General features: G+C 47.9%; 1 protein-coding gene across 1 annotated transcript in view; it reads left to right on the top strand.

Annotated features, from left to right (window-relative positions):
• The window catches only part of MAN2C1 (mannosidase alpha class 2C member 1), a 362,406-nt gene that overhangs the window by 199,253 nt on the left and 141,166 nt on the right, over window positions 1-21,987 (top strand). The window contains exons 8-10 of the mRNA XM_086959311.1: window positions 12,580-12,690; window positions 12,773-12,865; window positions 17,112-17,228. Coding sequence (XP_086815437.1) covers window positions 12,580-12,690; window positions 12,773-12,865; window positions 17,112-17,228 — 321 coding nt within the window. The remainder of the gene's footprint in view (window positions 1-12,579; window positions 12,691-12,772; window positions 12,866-17,111; window positions 17,229-21,987) is intronic.

A 21,987-nucleotide genomic window follows, 5' to 3' on the forward strand; every position in this document is an offset into this window, starting at 1 on the left:
ATTCCAAAAAATCATTCAAATCCGAATTTTTAGCCCTCCTGTGAATCCCTTAGGACACCCTGTATTTGTTTTGCAGTCGCTTGTGTTTCCCTGTAGATTCCCGAGCGGTCTTGGGACAGCATCTGTTGCTCAATAAATGGTATTCTAGGAGCTGTGCTTACTATATGGCTTTTGTTAATGAGCCCCTGTGCAGACCGTCTTTCCATGCCCCCTCATTATGGAGAGGTAGAGTAAAATCCTACTTTGTAGCAACAATAAGATGTGAACATGGACAAAGAACAAAGCCTAAGATTGTTTTTCTAGTAAGTCCATGTTCGTACATGACTAGATGGCCGATGCCTGAAATAACTCTTGTTTATTTCCTGAGAGCCTCTGCGAGGAAACTGGTGTATTATATGGTCTGGTTGTGCACACTCAACACACACACCGACCCCTATAAGACCCTTCGGTTTTGTTTGTTAAACCTTCAGCTCAACCCTAGATAGCAGTGGCCCTGAAGAGCAAGGCTTACAAAAAGGAACAAGTGTAAATCATTTAAAGAGCACTAAAACAATTGCAGATGAAATCGACACAACACTCAAAAAATCTGACACTAATTTGTAAAAATAGGCTGTAATTCTATACGAAGTTAGGCACCAAAATGAAAAAGATCCCTGGAGGATATCAGAGATATGAAGTTTACAAGAAATAGTAAATCAAAAGATTTCACTCAATCGCGAACAATCATTGGCTAATTCAACAAATTTGATACGTAGAATCTTTTTCAAGGTGAACTTGGTCAAGTTTCAATGCTGTCTGGTAGAGTTAATTGGGACCTCCAATTCCAGCAATGAGTTAGTCAGGAGGACCAGCAGTGTCCTCAGAAACAGTTACCTCCACAGAAGTAGCAGTCTTCAAGCAGTTCCAGGCACTTTATCCGCATTCAATGGATTTCATTGCAGTGGTCCTGATGCTAAGGATGAAGGATGCTGAAGATGCTCCAAGGATGCTGTGGATTCGATGGGATCTCTGGTGGTCTTGCTGTAACTACTCCTCAGTACCTTAGCTGGTTGAGGCTGTCCTGGTCACAGGGTCGAGGTCATACAATGTCAGTCGCTACTGGGCTACCAGTCGCCCTGTGTCGCTATCACAGATCAATCCTACCTGAATTAATAGCCTGTCCTGTGAGCGTCCCAGCAACTTTCCCAGAAAGTACTCCCAGTTTCTGCTAACTCGGGTGCAACGCTGTTCGTCTGGTCTTGGTCTTAGGTGCTGCACGGCAGCAGTGATAGTGGCATAAATACTTTGGGTTACCAAACAGCCCCAGCAAGCATCTTCATCTGTTGTGTCCCTTTGCTGTGAACAAGAGGCCAGTTGGCTGGCCCTTGGAGCTTCTAGGCTTTGCAGGACTCCGTAGACAACTTTTCGTTGAGCAGGACACGCCAGGCACAATGCCTCCCTTCGCGAGCCACCAGGTGCAGCAGGTGCAGTCTTCAGCGATGTAGTCTCTCTCTGCTAGTTCATCGGTGCAACAGGGCAATCCTTCGATCCTCCTTCTAGGTCAGTTGAGATCGGAGGTCGGGGTGCCATGGGGTGCCCTCTTTATGCGAAAATGCCCCCAGGGCACGATGAGGTTGATAGCCAATTAGCTACCAGGTTCCATTCCCCCTGGTGACCACTTCCTGTGGAATGTGGCTCCTGGCCATCATGAGATGCACCGTTCTGCCTGCTCTCAAGATGGTGAAGCCCCTCTCTCATTGTCTGGACCTCACTAGCTCATCCCTGGGTTGTAGCTACCTCAGGGCTATAACTTGTGTGGCAACTGGTTTCCCCCCTTTGCTCCCTGTGGGGCAACCCTCCACCCTAGTATTACACTTTTGCAGTTCAAAGGCAACTTCCCTTTGATGCCTGCCTAATGGGGCTAACACCTATATGATTTCCGTCAGGAGGGAGGTAACACCTCTCTCGCCTGCAATCCCTCATTGTTTCCTTTCCTGAGAGTCATTGACCTTTATCCCCAGAAGGGCAGAAAGCTTTTTTATGAACATGCGCAATGGGGACATCTCACTCTCTTGGTTAAACCTCTTTGGAGACCAGTTCCAAACACGTATCCTCTTTAATTATACCTGCCCCTGACCATGCATTCCCAGTGGGTCTATATTGCACTCCAAATATATCCTTTAGTGGAGATCATTCAGGTACTGAATCTACTCTGACCTTGTTGTATTAAGCAACACCCCAATATTTTTTTTTATCATTCTGGGGTCTATCATTAATTTTCTTCAATCAATACATTTGTAAAGCGCACTACTTACCCGTGAGGGTCTCAAAACGCTGAGGGGAATGCTGCTACTGCTCGAAAAGCCTGGTCTTGAGGAGTTTTCTGAAGGTCAGCAGGTCTTGGGTCTGCCGAATGTGGATGGGGAGGGTGTTCCAGGTCTTTGCGGCGAGGTGGGAGAACGATCTGCCGCCAGAGGTTGCTCCCTGGATGCGGGGGACTGTGGCGAGGGCGAGGTCGGCGGAATGTAGCTGGCGGGTGGGGGTGTAGAAGCTGAGTCGTCCTTTGAGGAACGCTTGCCCGGTGTTGTGGAGTGCCTTGTGTGCGAGGGTGAGGAGCTTGAAGGTTATCCTTTTGCTTACGGGAGCCAGTGCAGGTCTCTCAGGTGGTGTATAATGTGGCTCCGGTGAGGGATGTCGAGGATCAGGCGTGCAGAGGTGTTCTGGATGTGTTGAAGCTTTCTCAGGAGTTTGGCCGCGCTCCTGCGTAGAGTGCGTTTCCGTAGTCCAGCCAGCCGCTGACGAGGGCCTGGATGACTGTTCTTCTTGTTTTGGTGGGGATCCATATGTAGATCTTGCAGAGCATGCTGACGGTGTTAAAGCAGGAGGAGGAGACGGCGTTGACCTGCTTAGTCATGGAGAGGGTGGAGTCGAGGATGATCCCCAGGTTGCGTGGTTGGTGGGTGTGGGAGCTGTTCCCAGTGCGGTCGGCCACCAGGAGCCGTCCCAAGCCGAATGGGTGGATCTGAGGATGAAGGCCTCCATTTTGTCCGAGTTCAGCTTCAGTCGGCTGTTCATACATTCGGCGACGGCCTTCATTCCTTCGTTGAGGTTGGTTTTGGCTGTGAGGGGGTCCTTGGTGAGGGAGAGGAACAGTTGGGTGTCATCGGCGTAGGAGATGTTGTTGAGGTCGTGTAGTCGGGCGATGTGGGCGAGTGGTGCCATGTAGATGATGAACAACGTTGGGCTGAGGGATGAGCCCTGGGGTACGCCGCATATGATCTCAGTGGCTTCAGAGCAGAAGGGGGAGGCGGATGCTCTGTGTTCTGCCGGAGAGGAAGGTGGTGGTCCAGTCCAGGACCTTCTCTTGGATCCCGGCGTCGTGGAGGCGTGTTTGTAGTGTGCGGTGGCTGACCGGTCCAGGAGAATGAGGGCCACTGTTTCTCCATTGTCTAGCAGGGTTTTGATGTCATCTGTGGCGGCGAGGAGGGCAGTTTTGGTTCTGTGGTTGCTGCGGAATCCGAACTTGGACGGGTCCAGGTTGATGTTCTCCTTGAGGAAGCGGGTCAGTTGTTTGTTGACGGTTTTCTCGATGACCTTCACCAGGAACGGGAGCAGGGAGATGGGCCGGAAGTTCTTGAGATCCTTGGGGTCCGCCTTGGGTTTCTTGAGTAAGGTGTTGATCTCTGCGTGCTTCCAGCTCTCAGGGAAGGTTGCTGTCTCAAAGGAGATGTTGATGGCTTTTCGGAGATGGGGTGCGATGGCGGCAGTGGCTTTATTGAAGATGTGGTGTGGGCAAGAATCTGATGGAGATCCGGAGTGGATGGTATTCATGACCTTGATGGTGTTGTCGTCGTTGATGTTGGTCCAGGAGAGCAGGCGGTTGGTGCGGGTGGTGGTCGTTGGTGCGGGTGTCTCCGTAGTCTGGCGGTTGTGGCGTTGAAGCTGTCATGGATGTCTGCGATCTTGCGGTGGAAGAAGGTGGCGAGTGAGTCGCACAGGCCTTGCGAGGGTGGGATGTCGTTGGTGTGGGAGCTGGGGTTGGAGAGTTCCTTCCCGATGGTGAAGAGCTCTTTGCTGTTGTGTGCGTTGTTGTCTAGGCGGTCTTTGAAGGAGGCCCTTTTGGTGGATCTGATGAGGTGATGGTGTCTGCGGGTAGCGTTCTTGTGGGCTGCGTAGCTGTCCGGTGTTCGTTCGCGGAGCCAGTTCTTCTCTAGCTTTCGGCAGGTCTGCTTGGAGGCCTGGAGGTCCTCAGTGAACCAGCTAGCTTTCTTGCTGGTGTGGCTTTTGGAGGGTTTCTTGAGAGGGGCGAGAGTGTTGGCGCAGTCGCTAATCCTCTGAGGTTGCGGGTGGCGTGTCTGGGTCAGTGGGTTCTTAAATGTATACTTTCCTGTTTTTATGATTAATCTAATTTAAACCTTTAACAAGAGAACTTATGCTCCGCCTGCCTCAACAAAATGTGTAATTTGGTGGATAAAGGATTCTGGTTTGGGAATGGTCAGTGGTGGGAGCTAGACCCTACCACATAGGGGATGATTAACGCTGGCTCTGACCACTGAAGTGACAGGGGGCACTGCATGAGTTGGATGCCTGTGAAGGGACACACAACAAACCAGCTTGATCACATGTAACCTGAGTAATCATGAAAAGTATATTTTCCCTTTAAGGGAAACTTTTTTTATCTGTAGTTTAATCACATAATCAGCATATCATGCCCATTCGGATATGTTCAAAAATATTTGCACACTTTTTAAAAACGTTTTGATCTTCCCTCATGACATTAACGGTATCACTAACATACACTGCATCTCAAATGTTTAACGAAGAATGTGGAGCTTGCTTCTTGTGATCGGGATAGCACTCCGTAACAACCTTCACATGAATTAAGTAAAACTCACCTTTTTCTGAGGAATGGCATGAAGGAGACATATTGGAATCAACTCTCTTGTTAAATCATCTTAAGATGAGTTTTTGTACTATGCAAGTGAATAGTCTCACCAAGTTCCCAGACACTCTTTGCTGCTTGTTCACATCACTACATACATTACGTTCTGTGCCAGGGAGGGGTCTGTTCATCCCATGCACTACTTATACTTGGATGTCTCTGTGAGTTACAGGGCTTACTTTAACGTTTCTTTAATGAGATTGTATCTTATTGTGCAGAAGAACCTTTTGCTCTATTCAGGTTCTGATATTTACTTCACAATGTGGCATCGTTATAAATGGAAAACCCTTCATGGATCAGAACACACTGACCTCTCAGTCTCTGTAAAGCTCACTCACTGCCCTTCTAAATGATTCCCTTCACTGATCCCTTCTTTTACTTAGCTCTTATGTGGCAGCCACTGCAAATACTCATAGCCACCTTTTGGCTTTCCAAATCTTACTTTGCAGCTGCTCCTCCAAGCTTCCAAATATAGATCCTGTCTGATTTCCCATATCTACTTCTGCCCTGCACCCCAAGCCCATTACATTTAAACCTTCCCATATTTTCGTCTGCTCACTTTCCTGATTGACGTTACCGGAAGTGTAAACCCAATTGCTGTCCCTGGGACCTGGGTACCCGGTACAGAATTATTTATCATGAACACAACCTAAACAAAATCAAAGAACATATAAGGCATACGCAACTCGTAAAGTTCACTGTTATTTAATCACATTGAACATACTATTGAATCAAAAAACATTTAGATAATTGAGTGCCCGAAATGGAAAGGAAGGGGTGTGTGTGAGTAAGGGTTCAAGTGATTGATGTGAAGTTGAACAGGTATAGAGAAAGAGTAAAGTGCAAATCTCGTTATCCTCATCAATGATCAATGAATGGCTCTGGTGAGTGTTCTCTGCGAGACTGCACACTCTGCAGACCACTAAGGCTCTCCTTTTCTAGACACTGAGCCTGGCCTTATACCACATTACCATTTGTATTTTAGTTTGTTAACCCTGAACATTTTTTGATTCCATCTTATGTTCATTGTGATTAAATAACAGTGAACTATGCAAGTTGCGTATGCCTTATATGTTTTTTGATTTTGTTTATGTTGTGTTCATGATAAATAATTCTGTGTTCGAGGCATGTGGGCTGCTGAATTCATATCTGTGCATAGATCGCCGCCTAGTGTTGGGTCCGGATGATTGCACATTGTTGTCCTGGAAGAGTCTTCGAAGTATCACAAGATAGGTGGCTCCTCCCCTGGACTACAGTGCGCATGGGCATCCTCTCCATCCTCAGATTGTTTTTTTCCGCCATTGGGTTCGGTTGTACTTTCTCGACTCTACTTAGGAAACTTTGTATTAACTCTTTTCTAAGGCCAAAAGGCCTTCGAAGCGTCGATGTTGTCTCGTTCGGTGCCTGTTTCTTTTCCAGTCCTACGAACCGGACGTCGGAAGCTGATTCTCGCTTTCGACACCAAAAGCCCAGACTACGACGACGATGGATCGGAGCCCTTTAAACGATGCCCCGTCTGTAATTCAAAATACCCCCACATTGATGTGCACCCAGAGTGCAATAAATGTTTGTCCCCCGAGCACGACGAGGCCAGCTGTATGGCCTGCTCGAAGTTCCGTCCAACAAGACGCTTAAACTTCGACGCGCAGCGAGGCAGTCAGCGCAAAAGTCGGCGCCCGAGCCGGTCAACATTTTCGAGGCCGGTGACGAAGAAGGCGCCGAAGAAGACGAGGAAGAAGAAGAAGAGGTTCCTGAAGAGCAGTCAGAACCAGCGTCGGAGCATGACTCCAACTTCGAGGTGGACGAGCAAGCTGAAGAGTACGTCCACGAAGAAGACGTCGTCGAGGTAGGGGACGACGAAGGGGCCATCGGAGCCGTCGATGACGACTCCAGTGATGAGCCAGGCCCAACCGCAGTAGCGGGACCTATAACTGACATTACGCGCCCTACGGCTCAGGTCGAGGCATCGCCGAGAGGCCTTAGCCAAGATCTTCCTTCACGTTCTATAGCCCCGCGTCCAAGCCAGGCTAAGAATACATCCAAGGAGCCATCGGTCGATTCTTCAAAATCGAAACCGAAACCAACGGAGCCAAAATCGAAACCGAAACTACTTAAAATGGTGGTCGGTTCGACGTCGACGCCAGTCCAATCAAAAACTATTGACAACCCTTCGGCGTCGAAAGGGGCAGTCGCCTCGAAGACTGGAGCGTCAAAGCAGAGCTCAAGCATCAAACACGTCACCTCGACGCCGTCGGCGTCGACGCACAAACATGGCGACGAGGCCAAAAGCCTCCAGACTAAGAAGGCCGTCGAACCGAAGATTTCTGGGCTCAAGCCACTGCTGAGCAAACAACTCGAGTCGAAAACCAAAGCCGACCCGAAACAACAAGTGTCGTCGACGCCTAAGGCCGGAAATGCTACACGCCGGGAGCTCGAGTCGACGCAATCAAGCAAGCGTCCTACTCAGGCGCCGAAGCAGCTCGAATCGACCACTACATCGAGCTCAAAAACCGTTGGCCACCCTCCGATTAAGTTCGGTCTTTCGCCAACGGCTCGAGCGAAGCATCTTGAACACCACAAAGGCACCAACCCTTCAAAAACGTCGTCGGCGCCTTCGAAGCCCAGCCCCGAAGGGGTTGTGTTCCACGAACCCTTGTACGACAACCAGTCGAAACTCTTTATCGACTCGGAATCGGGCAGGCTAACCATCCACAAGCGGAAGATCGCACCTGAACATCCCTTGGAGGGTTACAAAATTCCTCTCAAACGGAAGAGGGACTCGGCCACCTCACCAGTTCTCTTTGAGCACGTTCAGGACTATTCACAGCAAATGGCATATTCTCCAGCACAAAGCGAGGAGGACATGGGTGAAGACTATGGTCAGGCGGCCTTCACTTATCACGCTGACACTGATCAAGACGACCCACAACAGTGGTCTGAGGCTGTAGATCAAACTGTTGACCCTGATGATCCACAAGCTGCACCAGACGCTCAGTCCTACAGCGTCAAAACATCGCCAACTGAGGACACGGCGGCGTTGAACGCTTTGATAGAAAGGGCAGCCCTCAACCATGACGTGGAAATGCACGCAGAACCTGTGGACGAAGATTTCTTGTTCGACACATTCTCCACCTCTGAAAGATCCACTAAGACTTTGCCTATGCTTAAAGGGGTCCTCAAGCATGCTGCGGACATTTTCAAAGAACCCACAAAAGCAAGGTTTATCAACCCACGGATTGAGAAAAAATATATGCCTGCTCCAGTGGACCCCACCTACATCAAAGGCCAGCTCCCATTGGACTCCCTTGTAGTGGCCAATGCCCGCAAGAGGGCAAACTCACAAACTAGTGGTGACGCTCCACCTTCGGACAAGGAATCAAAGATTCTGGAGGCGTCAGGGAAGCGAGTGGCAGCACAGGCTGCTAATATTTGGAGGATTTCAAATACACAGGCCCTGTTGGCAAGATACGACAGGGCTCACTACGACACACTAGAACAGTTGTTGCAACACCTGCCTGATGTTTACAAGGAGGGAGCTGACATGATTATACAGGAAGGGAAGTTGATTTCTAATGCATCCATCAAATGCGCACTGGACGCAGCAGACACGGCAGCTAGGGCCATCAACACTGGTGTAATGCTAAGACGTCACGCATGGCTCCACATCTCTGGATTCAAACCCGAGATTCAAACAACTCTGCTCAACCAGCCGGTTAACCCAGACTTCCTTTTTGGTCCCGAGGTAGACACAACACTCGAGAAAATAAAAAAGGACACTGAGACAGCAAAATCCATGGGGGCTCTGCAATCTCAGCAGTTTCGGGGCAGTTCCTTTCGTCGCTCCGGTAATAGGGAAGCCTCTAGAGGACAGGCTTTACAGCAGGCTCAGTACACCAAAGGGAGCGCGCAATCCACCTACACAAAGAATACCAGGGGTGGATACCGTGTGAACAGCGCCAAAGGCAGAGGACGTGGCAATAACAACGCCAGATCCTCCGCTCTCAACAAACAGTGACGCCTTGTCACTACCCCCCGACCATCTAACACCTGTCGGGGAAAGACTCCAGCAGTTCCTGCCAGTATGGGAAGGCATTACCACGGACAGGTGGGTGAGACAACTTATCCGATATGGCTATTGTCTAGAACTAACCTCCACCCCCCCAACATACCCCCAAGGCACCGTCCTATGTCCACAGAGCACATGCACTTATTGCAGCAAAAAGTACTCTCCATGCTGCAAAAAGGGGCAATAGAGCTCGTGCCTGCAGAAGAACGAGGTACAGGAGTGTACTCTCTGTACTTCTAAATCCCAAAAAAGGACGGTTCCCTGCGGCCCATTCTAGACCTCAGACCCCTCAACCAATACATACTTTCAGAACACTTCCATATGTTACCCTTACAGCAGGTCCTGCCGTTGCTCAGTCAGGGCGACTTCCTAGCGACCCTGGACCTCAAGGATGCATATTTCCACATTCCCATTCACCCAAGTCACAGGAAATATCTCAGGTTCACCATCAACAATCAGCATTACCAATTCAAGGTCCTGCCTTTCGGGGTCACCACTGCCCCCAGAGTGTTCACCAAGTGCTTAGCGACCGTGGCTGCCCACCTTCGAAGACATGTTCACGTCTATCCCTACCTGGACGACTGGCTCGTTCAGGCCAAGTCAGCCCAGCAGTGTGCCAGCCACATGTCGCGCACAATTCACCTCCTTCACAGTCTGGGGTTCTCACTCAACTACACAAAGTCACACCTGCAGCCCGCCCATGTGCAACAGTACCTAGGGGCAACATTGAACACTCTGACGGCGACGGCACAGCCAAACTCTGCCAGGGTCAACAGCATGCAGCTGCTCATTCGGAGGTTCAGGCCTCAACAATCCCTCCCAGCGCAGGTGTTCATGCAGCTCATCGGTATGATGGCCTCCTGCATATTCATAGTCCCGCACACGAGACTGCACATGCGTCCCCTTCAAGAATGCTTAGCACGACAGTGGAATCAGGCTCATGGGCATCTAAAAGACCTAGTGTTGGTGACCGGTCGTGCTTACAACTCTCTGCATTGGTGGAATCCACAAACCCTTTGCAGGGGACGACCGTTCCAAGAGCCTGTCCCACAGATAGTGCTAACGACGGACGCATCTCTCCAGGGTTGGGGAGCGCATGTCCTCCATTACACGGTGCAGGGACTATGGACAACACAACAACAGAAGATGCATATCAACCTGTTAGAGCTGATGGCAATCTTCATGGCACTAAAAGCGTTCAAGTTGCACCTGTGCAAGAAGGTCGTGTTGATCCGGACGGACAACATGACTGCCATGTATTACATCCAGAAACAGGGAGGCACACACTCCCCGCAGCTATCTCACCTCGCCCAGAGCATGTGGAAGTGGGCCATTCAGAGGAACATCTTCCTCATGGCGGAGCATCTCCCGGGCGTAGACAGCAGGCACAGTCATCAGATGCACGAGTGAGAAATCCACCCCTCGGTACTCCAGCCATACTTCCAGCAGTGGGGTCATCCAGAGATCGTCCTCTTCGCCAAAGAGAACGCAAAATGCCAAAGCTTCGCCACCAGGTTCCCACACGCGTAGTCTCAGGGCAATGCGATATGGATTTGCGTACGCTTTTCCCCCAGCCCCACTCATACCGCTGGTGGCGCGCAAACTGCGGCAGCACTCCATGACGCTCATCCTGGTTGCTCCAACGTGGGCACGGCAGGCTTGGTACACCACGTTCCTGGAACTTTCAGTGGTGCCTCACCCACGGCTGCGCCTCACTCCCAGCCTCCTCACTCGGAGCCATGGAGACATTTAGCACCCAGATCCACAACAGTTAAGCCTGGCGATTTGGCTCCTGAGGTCATAGAGTTTGGCTACCTCAACTTGCCCCCTGAGTGTATGAACATCATCAAAGAGGCAAGGCGACCTACAACTAGGGCGTGCTATGCAGCCAAATGGAAACGAATTGTCATATACTGTTCCAACAATGATATTAATCCGCTAGATGCGTCCACGCAGAATATCATATGTTACCTGCTTCATCTGTACCAATGCAATCTAGCGTATAGTTCCATCGGGATACATTTGGCTGCTATGGCCGCCTATCTTCAGAACAGGCAGCACCTTTCACTTTTCTGAGTGCCTGCCATCAAAGCCTTTTTGGAAGGCCTTAAAAGAGTGATCCCTCCCAGACACCCTCCTTCGCCTGTCTGGAATCTAAATATCATTCTCACCAGGCTCATGGGGCCCCCCTTTGAGCCTCTCCATTCTTGTGAGATACAGTTTCTTACATTGAAGGTAGCTTTTCTGATAGCCATCACATCGCTACGAAGAGCCAGTGAGCTTCAAGCCCTGACAATTCAAGAGCCCTACCTACAAATTCATGCTAATAGGGTAGTGCTGCGCACCAACCACAAGTTCATGCCAAAGGTCATCTCGCAGTTCCACAATAATCAAAACATAGAACTGCCAGTTTTCTTTCCAAACCCTGATTCAGTGGCAGACAGAGCACTGCACACCTTAGATGTCAAAGAGCTCTCCTGTATTACATTGACAGGACGAAAGACTTTAGAAAGACTAAACAACTGTTTGTTGCCTTCTCTCCACAACACAAAGGCAACCCTATTTCCAAATCCGGTATAGCCAGATGGATTGTTAAGTGCATACAAATCTGTTATCAAAAAGCTAAACGCACTTTAACAGTTCCCCCAAGAGCGCATTCCACACGCAAGTTAGGGGCATCCATGGCTTTCCAAGGTAACATTCCTCTAGAGGATATATGTAGAGCAGCCACATGGACCACCATACATACATTTACCAAACACTACTGCGTAGATGTGCACTCCAAACAGCAAGCTGTTCTCAGAACTCTTTCAGACTGCTGCAGCTGCCGATAAGGAGGTAACTGCTATTTATTCTATGCACAGATATGAATTCAGCAGCCCACATGCCTCGAACGGAATATGCTACTTACCAGTATGCATCTGTTCTTGGCATGTAGGGCTGCTGACATTCATATCGCCCACCCTCCTCCCCGGTGCCTGTCGCAGCTGTAGCACTCAGAATAATTCTCAGGCATGGTCATCACTTACTGTTTTACACTCCATCTCTGCCACAATGGCGAAAAACAATCTGAGAATGGAGAGGATGCCCATGCGCACTGTAGTCCAGGGGAGGAGCCACCTATCTCGTGATACTTCGAAGACTCTTCCAGGACAACAATGTGCAATCATCCGGACCCAACACTAGGCGGCGATCTATGCACAGATATGAATGTCAGCAGCCCTACATGCCAAGAACAGATGCATACTGGTAAGTAGCATATTCCACTAGGACTACTCCCATACTGTACTGTCACTTTCCTGATTGTGCAGTTATACTCAATTATATCCATATTACGAATGCATGCCAATCCTCTGTCCCTTTGCAACCATCTTTCACTTCCATTTATTCTCAGTTCACCATGTGCTGCACAGATCTCCATTTTCACTTTAACAATACTTTAACATTTTCGCCTTTTTGTCCACTTCTGCGTGGTGTATTCTGTGCATATGCCTATCTCTACCATCTGTGTCTGTTATGGTCTGGTGTACTGTACTCTTGCTTCTTTCTCAGCATCCTCCAACTCATCTCGATGCATTTTTTCTCTTATCAGGCGCAGCAGTTCGAGTGGGTGAAGGGCCGGTATCCTGACCTTTACTCACAGATCAAGGACTTTGTCAAACGAGGGCAGTTTGTACCTGTTGGTGGCTCGTGGGTGGAAATGGTAAAGTTTCCCAAATCTTCCTATCTCATTGTATGATGATTGGCCCAGGCTTCAGCTCAGAGGTGTTCTTCTTCTCTTCTAGGATGGGAACCTGCCCAGTGGCGAGTCAATGGTGCGGCAGTTTCTGCAGGGCCAGCGCTTCTTCCAACAGGAGTTTGGCAACATCTGCAAGGAGGTAATCCTTCTTTTTGCTAGTAGTGCAGTTAGTGGGGTAGTGGGCAAAGCTCAGCAGAAATATGTAGCTGACTCTCCCACTAGCTCATGCTCCGCTGTTGTTTTCTCTCTCTGGTTGTTGACACTGACCCACCTTGTTCTTTTTTCACTCTTCCTTGGTTACCCTTTCACTCTCCTTGCAGGTCGTTGAAGGCCTTTTGTATCTCCAAACAGGAAAACACTTTACTTGGGCCTCCCTCTCCATGCACCCCAATGGGGAAAACCCTGAATTCACGCCTGCAAAGTGGGGACAATATTTGCAAATACAGCTTTAAAGACCTATGAGTGGGAATAAGGATTTTTTTTTGGTATACAAGAAAGAACGCACTCAGGTACTAGGACATTAGGGACTGGGTGTTGTGCAAAACATGCCGCATGTTCACTGGTACCATCTGAAAGAATGAATAAATGATACAACCAGTGCTAATAATCCAGTGTTATTGTATTAGGGATGGAAACAATGTTGCAGGCAATATTCCACTGGCACTGTGCCTTGTGTAGGCTGCATATGTTTGGAGGTGATCACAAAGATGTTTTCAAAGCAACTTTCTTCCAGGCGCAGCTCACGAAAATGAACTAAAAAGCCTTTTTCCCTGGTCTGCGGACCTCTGCTAGATTACTGAGCTTTCTCATTGACCCCTCACTGTACTTCACACACCATGTGAATAAAGTAGCACCAACAGCGTGGTTCCAGCTTCTACTAGTGAGCAAAATTAAGCCGTTCCTCCCTCCTATAAACCTTGTGTCCTTCGCCAGGCCCTAGTCCTATTACATATCAACAGAGGCAGCGGTGTGCTCCCTGGTTTCTCAGTGAAGCTCATGAACTTAAAAAAATCTGTTTTTCCGACAGCGGTTCAACGAATCACCAACCACGGAAGGTTCAAGCACCTCACCACTCCTTTAAAAAACCCGCTCCCTCTCCCTACCAGACCCCACTTCAAAGAATGTTGTGTGATCTCTTTTAAGCTCCACTTCATTAAACCTAAGTACCTTGTTCCTAAACTCACTGTAGACCATGATGCCTGAACTCCATCGGGCACCCCCTGGCCACAGTGGAAACCTGAGAGTCTCACAACGAATGAACCCACCAGCAGGCTTTCTCTGCATTTGCGCCTTCTCTGGAGCGACTTTCCTTTGCACCTTAGATATACTCCTTCTTTGGTGAACTTGCGAAAGGTCTCAGCATTTACATGCACACAATCTTATTACCATTCTTTTCGGCATTTCTTTCTTCTCTCACTGTTATATTATATTTCTGAATCTCTTTGTATTTATATATTCTTATGTAGCCTGTTTACATTTTTGACTGCCTGAGTATATCTGTTCCTCACATTATTGGCTCATTTTAATGCCCCCATATAATAAATAAAATAAAAGGCATGTTCTACACCTGTAACAAACTAAAGAGTTTTCGAGAAGGAGCGCGTACTCACATCCTTGAGCAAAGGAAAATTCGTTTAATGGCTCTTACAGATGGGGATTGAAAGGAACAGTGGTTCTGAGGGAATCGTTCTATCCCATATCTCAACTGTGTTTGATAGATATGTATCCAACACATATCAGTCAACCCTTTAGTTCTGTTTTGCATACAAAGTAATGATATATAGTTAGGCACATATTGCAAAAAATAAAAAAAAGGTTTTGCTTAGGGTTTGTGTTTCCATAAAGATGCATTATATGGAAAAGGTGGCATCATAATACATTACAGATACACAGTCCATATGGACAGATTTTCTCTGCAGGGTGTAGTGCTGATTGTGCAGCGTACAAAGCCCATGGGACTACGTCCGTGTATATTACTGTGCAAGTGAGTGCCCAGATTGAATCTAATTTAACGGGACAGTTGACTATCTTTTGTTCAAAAGAGGCTCTTAAAGATATGAATCGTAGATCCGATACTGGTTTAAAAATGTATTTCGACCCTTGTGGTAGCCCCATCCATTGGTCACATCAGGACAAGAAAGTTGTAATAGGCAACACTTATTGAAATCGAAACAATTCTTTGATTAGTGGTTTTATTTTGTGCCATTTTTGTTGCAGTGGGAAGACTTACCAAGAGGCAAGCCAACCTAAATTGGAAATATCTGTGACCACCACAGTGAGCTGGAATAAGACTTCTTTGATCCCTGCCGATGAAGATGGTTTTCATCCTAAGCTGGAAAGTCTCTAAAAAAATGATAGAATTCATGTAAAAACAAACTTGAGAAGTAGGGTGTGCAGCTAAACTAGGCTGAGGGTATCTGAGCGCTTTACATAGTTGGCAGAGAAACACCTAACCGAGTTACATATGTTTAGGTACAATTACAAAAAAAAGAAGCAAATACATAGCAACTACATACCAACTACATACCAAGAAGTATCTTCTAACCAGTGATAGCTTTACGAGTAACATGTGGAATAAAAACAGTTACACAGAATAATCACAAATACATGCACAGTGTATACATTGGGCATCGACGGTGTATGCTTGAGAAGCGTGTTAGGGTAAAATGTAAAATATAAAATCAGCATCATCATAGCAAAGCATATGGCATAAAATAACAATGCAAGCCAGTGAAGAATAGAATATATAGGCCTAATATACAAGTGTAAACTAACAGTGAAAGCATTAAAAACATAACACCGCACGCTACAAGATGATGGTAAAGCACATAATGGAATGTTCCTTATTAGGGGGTCTATTGTTTAGCCCCCCTAAACTGCAAGGGTACATGTTCTTGCACGGTACCTTAATTATAGCTGTTTTGACGTGGCACTTGGGAGAGTGACTTGCAATACAAGGAAGACCAGATAGCAATATTTGATCCATAATTCTAGGAAAAGATTTTTTAAATGCGAAGTGTGGGTTTCCAAAGTGAAATGCTTGACAGCTTTTCCAGTGAAGCTCTCTCCTCTGTATTCAGGCCTCAGGGAGCACAAACAACCAGCCAAGTTTCAGACTTTTAGAGTTGTCAAGCGATACTGATGTATTCTTCTACTTAAAAAGACTAGTTCGAAGCATTAATGAAACACCACCCATGTTCGCTCCCCCTCCCCGCCCCCCTTCCCCACATCTTGAGACCCTCACGGATTGGTAGCGCGCTTACAATTCCCCTGATTAATTGATTGATTTTTCAGTTGACCCTTACCTTTTTTATTGAAAAGCATTGGTTGGACACTCCATTTATTGCATGTTACTTCTGAGTTTCTAGTTGACAACAGCTCCCTCAGTCAGCCTAGGACTGCTCTGCCTTAATATCTTGAGATTCCAGTTTTACATTGTGTCATCTGTTCGACGTATGTTCAAGAAATGGGCTTTATAGTATGAACCCTGTGATAATACAATAGGAAGAGGCCGGACTATGCTTTTTTTTACCACGAAGAGACCATCTGCCACTCCTCTCTGCTTTGAGTGTTGCTAGCAAGGTCTCTTTGATTGTGTACATTTGCATTTAGTTGTGTGTGAATTAAGTTACCTTTTCTTTTTAAAAGTAAAGCACTAGACAATGAATAATTAAGAATCACCCTGAACATTGTGGAGTTCTTTAATGTTTATTTTAAAACTTTTTTTTGTTTAAATTGTTCTTTTGGCTTCACTTTTTAAACTATGCTCTTGATATTCAGATCCTGATACAACCAAGTAGTAGTAACTTTAACTTTCACCTTAAACTTTGGGAATATATTGATTCACTCGCATGTTTGATGACCAATAGCCTGGACCTCAGTTTGGTAGTCACTGGTTCTTGGCTCATCCCAAAAAAGATTGTGTTAGTATAAATGCTGATTCTACCTTCTGACAGCATGTCAACAAGATTGTTGCCCATGTGAGAGCTGTGTGAGCTATGCACCTGTGCAGGGTGCAGCATATTAAAACCTGATCCATTGTGTGCCAATGATCTTTTCCATTGCAGACCAAACACAGGGCAACCAACCTTGTGCACTTCCCAGTGCAGCCATTTGACAGATTTGCGTCTAAGAATCAGTCTGTGAACCTTTCAAGATGTTTACCATAGGGATCTATGCAAGTTTACAATGTTAAATAAGATATGGTGCTTGCTTTTGGTAACCCCAGTCAAAATGCCAGTAACCATTTTTTTAATTGAAAAAGCGGAAAACGATCTTAAAAGTCTCAGTTGTAATTTTTGCAATATTTTTGTGTATATTTCAATAATCCCTGATATTAGCAGGGTTAAATTTTTCTCTTTTCTTCCTTCTCTTTGCTACTACAGTTCTGGCTGCCAGACACATTTGGATACTCAGCTCAGCTCCCCCAGCTGATGAGAGGCTGTGGGATTCAGAGATTTCTCACTCAGAAGTTAAGCTGGAGTCTAGTAAACACCTTTCCAGTGAGTAGCACCTTTCATCATAAATCTCGCCAACAATGAAACACCCACAGAATATTGACAACTTTTGGTTGTGCCTTACAATATTACCTATGGCTTTTAGGTTTATGCAATTGTTTTCATGATACACATATCACTCAATCACTCGGGGTGGCATTCCAACCCATCAGTCTTTTGTCCACCATACCTCCTCAGATTAGAACCAGCCATATACAAATCATCCGTAACCTTATGCTGGGTCCATACTGCATTGGCATAGTCGGCAAAAGAACAATGGGTTGGAAAACTTCCCAGCGCGATTGCAAGTAGTTAGATGCATTGGAAGTATTCCTCCCATCACCTTCCATGTGTTTGATGTAATGCCCTAACCGGGCAACAGTGTGCCCAGACGTGGATCCCATGCTTGCGGTGCCACTGTTACCAAGCTACACCCGACTGATGAGCCCAAACCATGGTGAAACCAGTCGTGGATTGCTTGTGTTCCAGTACCGGGAGTTCCTGGTCTGGCAGTTGCCCCAGTATTGGAACTTTCATAGATTCCCATGCTTTGTATCATTCCCCGTCGTCGGAATGGGAGCCTCGGTAAATAGAAAATACCATAGTAGTAAGCACAAAGTGAAAAAATAGGCCTAGGCCTCATCTCATTTTGTAGCTTATCCACCTCTTTTTGTAAAAGAGACCAAACTTCTGCAGTAGCCAATCAGAGCAGCCTCACCCCACAGAACCTTCCTGAGGGAAGCTCAGAGCCTCAGATTTTCTACCGCACGTTGTGCAAGGGAGTCTCCATTGAGCTCTGCTCAGTTTCTTCAGTTTTTCTGACTATTTCTTCAACTATTTGGATTCTTTTTCGTCATGTCTGACAAGGAGAGAAAAGCCCTTTTTAGAGCCTGTGCCACCTGCTCCAAAAAGAGGTTGTTTGTCGAGGATAAACATTTGGACTGTATTTACTGCCTGTATCCAGACCATAAACCTACAGGCTGCCCGATTTGCAGATCCTTCTCAGCAAAGACCTTGAGGGACAGGGAAGGACGTCTCCTCACATGGCTTCAAAAGATGAAGGAACGGAAGGATATTATGTCTTCGGACAGTGAGGGCTCCTCGTCGATGGTGTCATCTAAGAAGTCTCAGAAGAGGGGTAGGTCTCCCCCTTCTGCTTCAGGCGAGTCCCTTCACAAGGCCAAACCAGGGACCTCTGATAGGTCTGACAGGCCTGCTTCCCTAAAATCTCCTCACCACGGTGAGAAGGAGAGGCAGGGTAAGCCTGAGGAACAACAACCCTCAAAAAAGGTGAAAAAGTCGTCAACAATTTCTTCACCTCCCTCTGAGAAGGATAAAGGGGTCAAGAAGCCTTCAACTTCTGATCAAGAGGTCGCTTCAGACAGGAAGCAGAGATCGTCGACGGTTAAACTATCAGGTACGTCGACGACGAGTGTAAAAAAGGACAGCTCTGTGAAAGTTGCATCGTCGACGGGCTCGTCGACGACGGCTGCGTCGACGACGGCTGCACCGTCGACAGTTTTCAAAGCTCCGGATGCCTGTTCGTCGTCGACGAGAATGACCATCTCCACGTCGACGACGATGACTGCAAAGCTGGCGGCGATGGCGATGACGAGGACGACATCGACGACGACGGTGTCGACGACGGCTGTTACCATGTTGCTGACGATGAGCTCGTCGACGATCCCATCGACGCTACCACCACCATCGTCGACGATGAGTTCCACCTCGTCGACGGCGCAATCCTCGACGCTGAGGACAGTGTCTACGTCAACGCTTCCATCGTCGACGCAGTCCCATAAAGAGTTGCTGTCGACGACGACGACCTCGTCGACGATGTCGTCGACGACGGAAGGTTCTGAAAAACTTGTTTTTTCACGTAAAAAGAAGCTAATAACGCCAGAGATGACATCTCCGCGACAGGTTCGGAAATTTCCACCTAGTCTGCTGTTGGAGGATGACTCTGATGAAGAGACTTTCAGTGAATTCGGACAAGCTTATAGCCCATCTGACCCACAGGTTAAGGTTCAGGATGTCAGTTCTGAGGAAGGGGAAATGGAACACCAGCACTATGTTCCGGAACATTATTATGCGGAAGAGCACACTACTACCAGGCAGATGCCTTTGCAGCAGCCTGCACGTCAGCTACCAGAAGGGATGGTGGCGATGCCCTCCACTTTGGTTGCGGATCTACAACTTATGTTGCAGGACTACCGGAAGCATTTCCCCACTCCTCAAGAAGCTCAACGAGTGCGTCCTCCCACGCCTCCGCCTCAGACATTGCAACCTGTGGCAGACCACTCTTTACCTACAAGAGCGCGTACCACTGCGCCGGATGAGCGCCCACAAGAGGTGGTGCAAGTGCATGATACTGATGATGACACTGCTTCTTCGGATGCAGACCAACAAGCGGATCCTGATCAGGATCAACAGGCGCCTTGGAATCCTACTGACCCGGCGGATCCGGACAACGCAGATCCAGACAGCAATACCTCGCCTCCAGCGGATGTTGGAGGTTTTCACAACCTAATGGAACGGGCTTCCAAAAGATTTGGTCTTCCAGTGACCACGGTTCAATCGGAATGTTTCTTATATGACTTCAGTACGGTCAATACCAATCATTGAGCATGTCTGGTCTGAGGGCTTGAAGGCTATGCACAACCCGGCCACAGTCCTCCCGGTGCTACCAAGACTAGAGAAGAAGTACAAAGCTCCTGATGGCAGTCCGGCATGTTTGCTTGGTCAACCGAAACCGGACTCGGTCATTTCTCAGGCCTCCCAAAGCAAATCTAAAAATCCTTCTACGCCACTGACTACACCACCAGATAAGGAGGGCAGGCGCCTGGACAATGTAGGCAAACGATTTTCAGCAATGGCAAGTCTTCTGGTTAGAGCAGCCAATGCTTTAACAATTCTGGGACGCTATGATCGCCAGATGTGGTACGACCGTACGCCATTTATAGAGGAATTGCAGGATTCTTCTAAAGAGGAAGTGAGGAAGATTTTGCTTGAAGGGGAGCGGGCTTCCTCGGAAGTCATTGATGTCGCAATGGATATTGCGACCACCGCATTTCGAGCACTTGCCGGTTCGGCGGTTCTGCGATGCCAAGGGTGGTTGAAGGCCACATGGTTCAGGCAAGAAGTGCAGAATAAAATCTTGGATCTGCCATACGACGGAGAAATGCTGTTTGGCAAGCACGTTGATGAGGCCCTGCAAGGCATTAAAAAGGACACCGATATAGCTAAGTCCTTAGGAACATTGCAGTATCGCAAAGTACCCTTCAGAGGAGCTAGAGGTAAAGGATTTTCCTCTTATAGAGGAGGAAATCAGAATCGCTACTCTTCTGGCTCACAGTCTAGCCAGACATATAAACCTCAGTACTCTCAGAGGGGTTCTTTCTCTCGCCAGCAGCCTAGAGGACGTCAGGGGCAGCAAAGGAGAGACAACACCAGGAAACAATAGCGGTCAGGTGGCTCTTTCCACTGTTCCTGTTCCCTCATTCACATCAGTGGGGGGCAGGATTGCCCATTGCCTCTACAACTGGATGATCATTACATCGGATCAGTGGGTCCTACAGATCGTCAAAGAGGGACACACGTTGGAGTTTCAAGACCTTCCTCCAACAAGAGCGCCGGATGCCTTTCCTCCCAAACATCTCAAGCTCCTTCATCTCGAAGCCCACCAACTTTTCACCAAGGGGGCGGTAGAGCCTGTACCCCTTTCTCAGAAGGGGATAAGGTTCTATTCCAGGTTCTTCCTGGTTCGGAAGACAAAGGACAAGTGGCGTCCAATTTTAGATCTACGGCGGCTCAACACTTATCTCGTAAAGTTGTCCTTCAGGATGGTCACTCTTCAGGACATCCTTTGTCTCCTCAATCCAGGGGATTACATGGCGACCCTAGATTTGGAAGACGCTTACTTCCACGTTCCTATTCATCCAGCTCACAGGCAATATCTTCGATTTACAGTGGGCAAGAGCCACTTTCAATTAAAGGTACTACCGTTTGGTCTCCGGTCCGCTCCGCTCCGCGGATCTTCACAAAGATTCTGGCTCCGGTAGCAGCTTATCTCAGGAGGCAAGCTATTCAGGTTTTTCCATATCTGGACGATTGGCTGCTGAAGGCTCCATCTGCTCTAGAAGCGTCCATTGCAGTCTAATCATGCAAAGACCTGTTCGAGCAACTGGGTCTTCGACTCAACAAGGAAAAGTCTGTTCTATGCCCCTCCAGGTCTGTGAGGTTCTTAGGGGCCATCCTGGACACAGAGAGTTGTCTAGCCTTTCCATCGGAGGAGCGCCAGAACAAGCTAATTTGTTCAGCTCGGCTTCTTCAATCTCGACAGACGCTGACAGTTCGCAGGTACAAGTCGCTTCTCGGATCGATTTCATCCTGCGTACCATTAGTTCCACACTGCAGGCTCAGAATGCGTCCGCTACAAGAACAATTGGACAAGCAGTGGCGGCAGGTCACAGGGTCCTTCGAAATGAGAAAGGCAGGTGGCTGGTGGCTGCTGAAAGACAATCTTTGCAAGGGTCTGTCGTTCCGACTTCCACCATCTCCCCTTATTTTGACAACGGATGCTTCCATGGAGGGATGGGGAGCGGTCCTCCAAGAGCTAAAGGTCAGCGGCCATTGGAGTCCGGTGCAGGTCAAGTTCCATATCAACCTTCTGGAACTTCTCGCAATCCGTCTGGCTCTACAAGCTTTTCTTCCGAGGATTCGCAACCGTGCAGTGCTGGTTCATACGGACAACACCACAGCCATG

The sequence above is a fragment of the Lissotriton vulgaris genome, chromosome 2_2 (genome assembly GCF_964263255.1).
Source record: "Lissotriton vulgaris chromosome 2_2, aLisVul1.2, whole genome shotgun sequence".
Taxonomy (NCBI): domain Eukaryota; kingdom Metazoa; phylum Chordata; class Amphibia; order Caudata; family Salamandridae; genus Lissotriton; species Lissotriton vulgaris.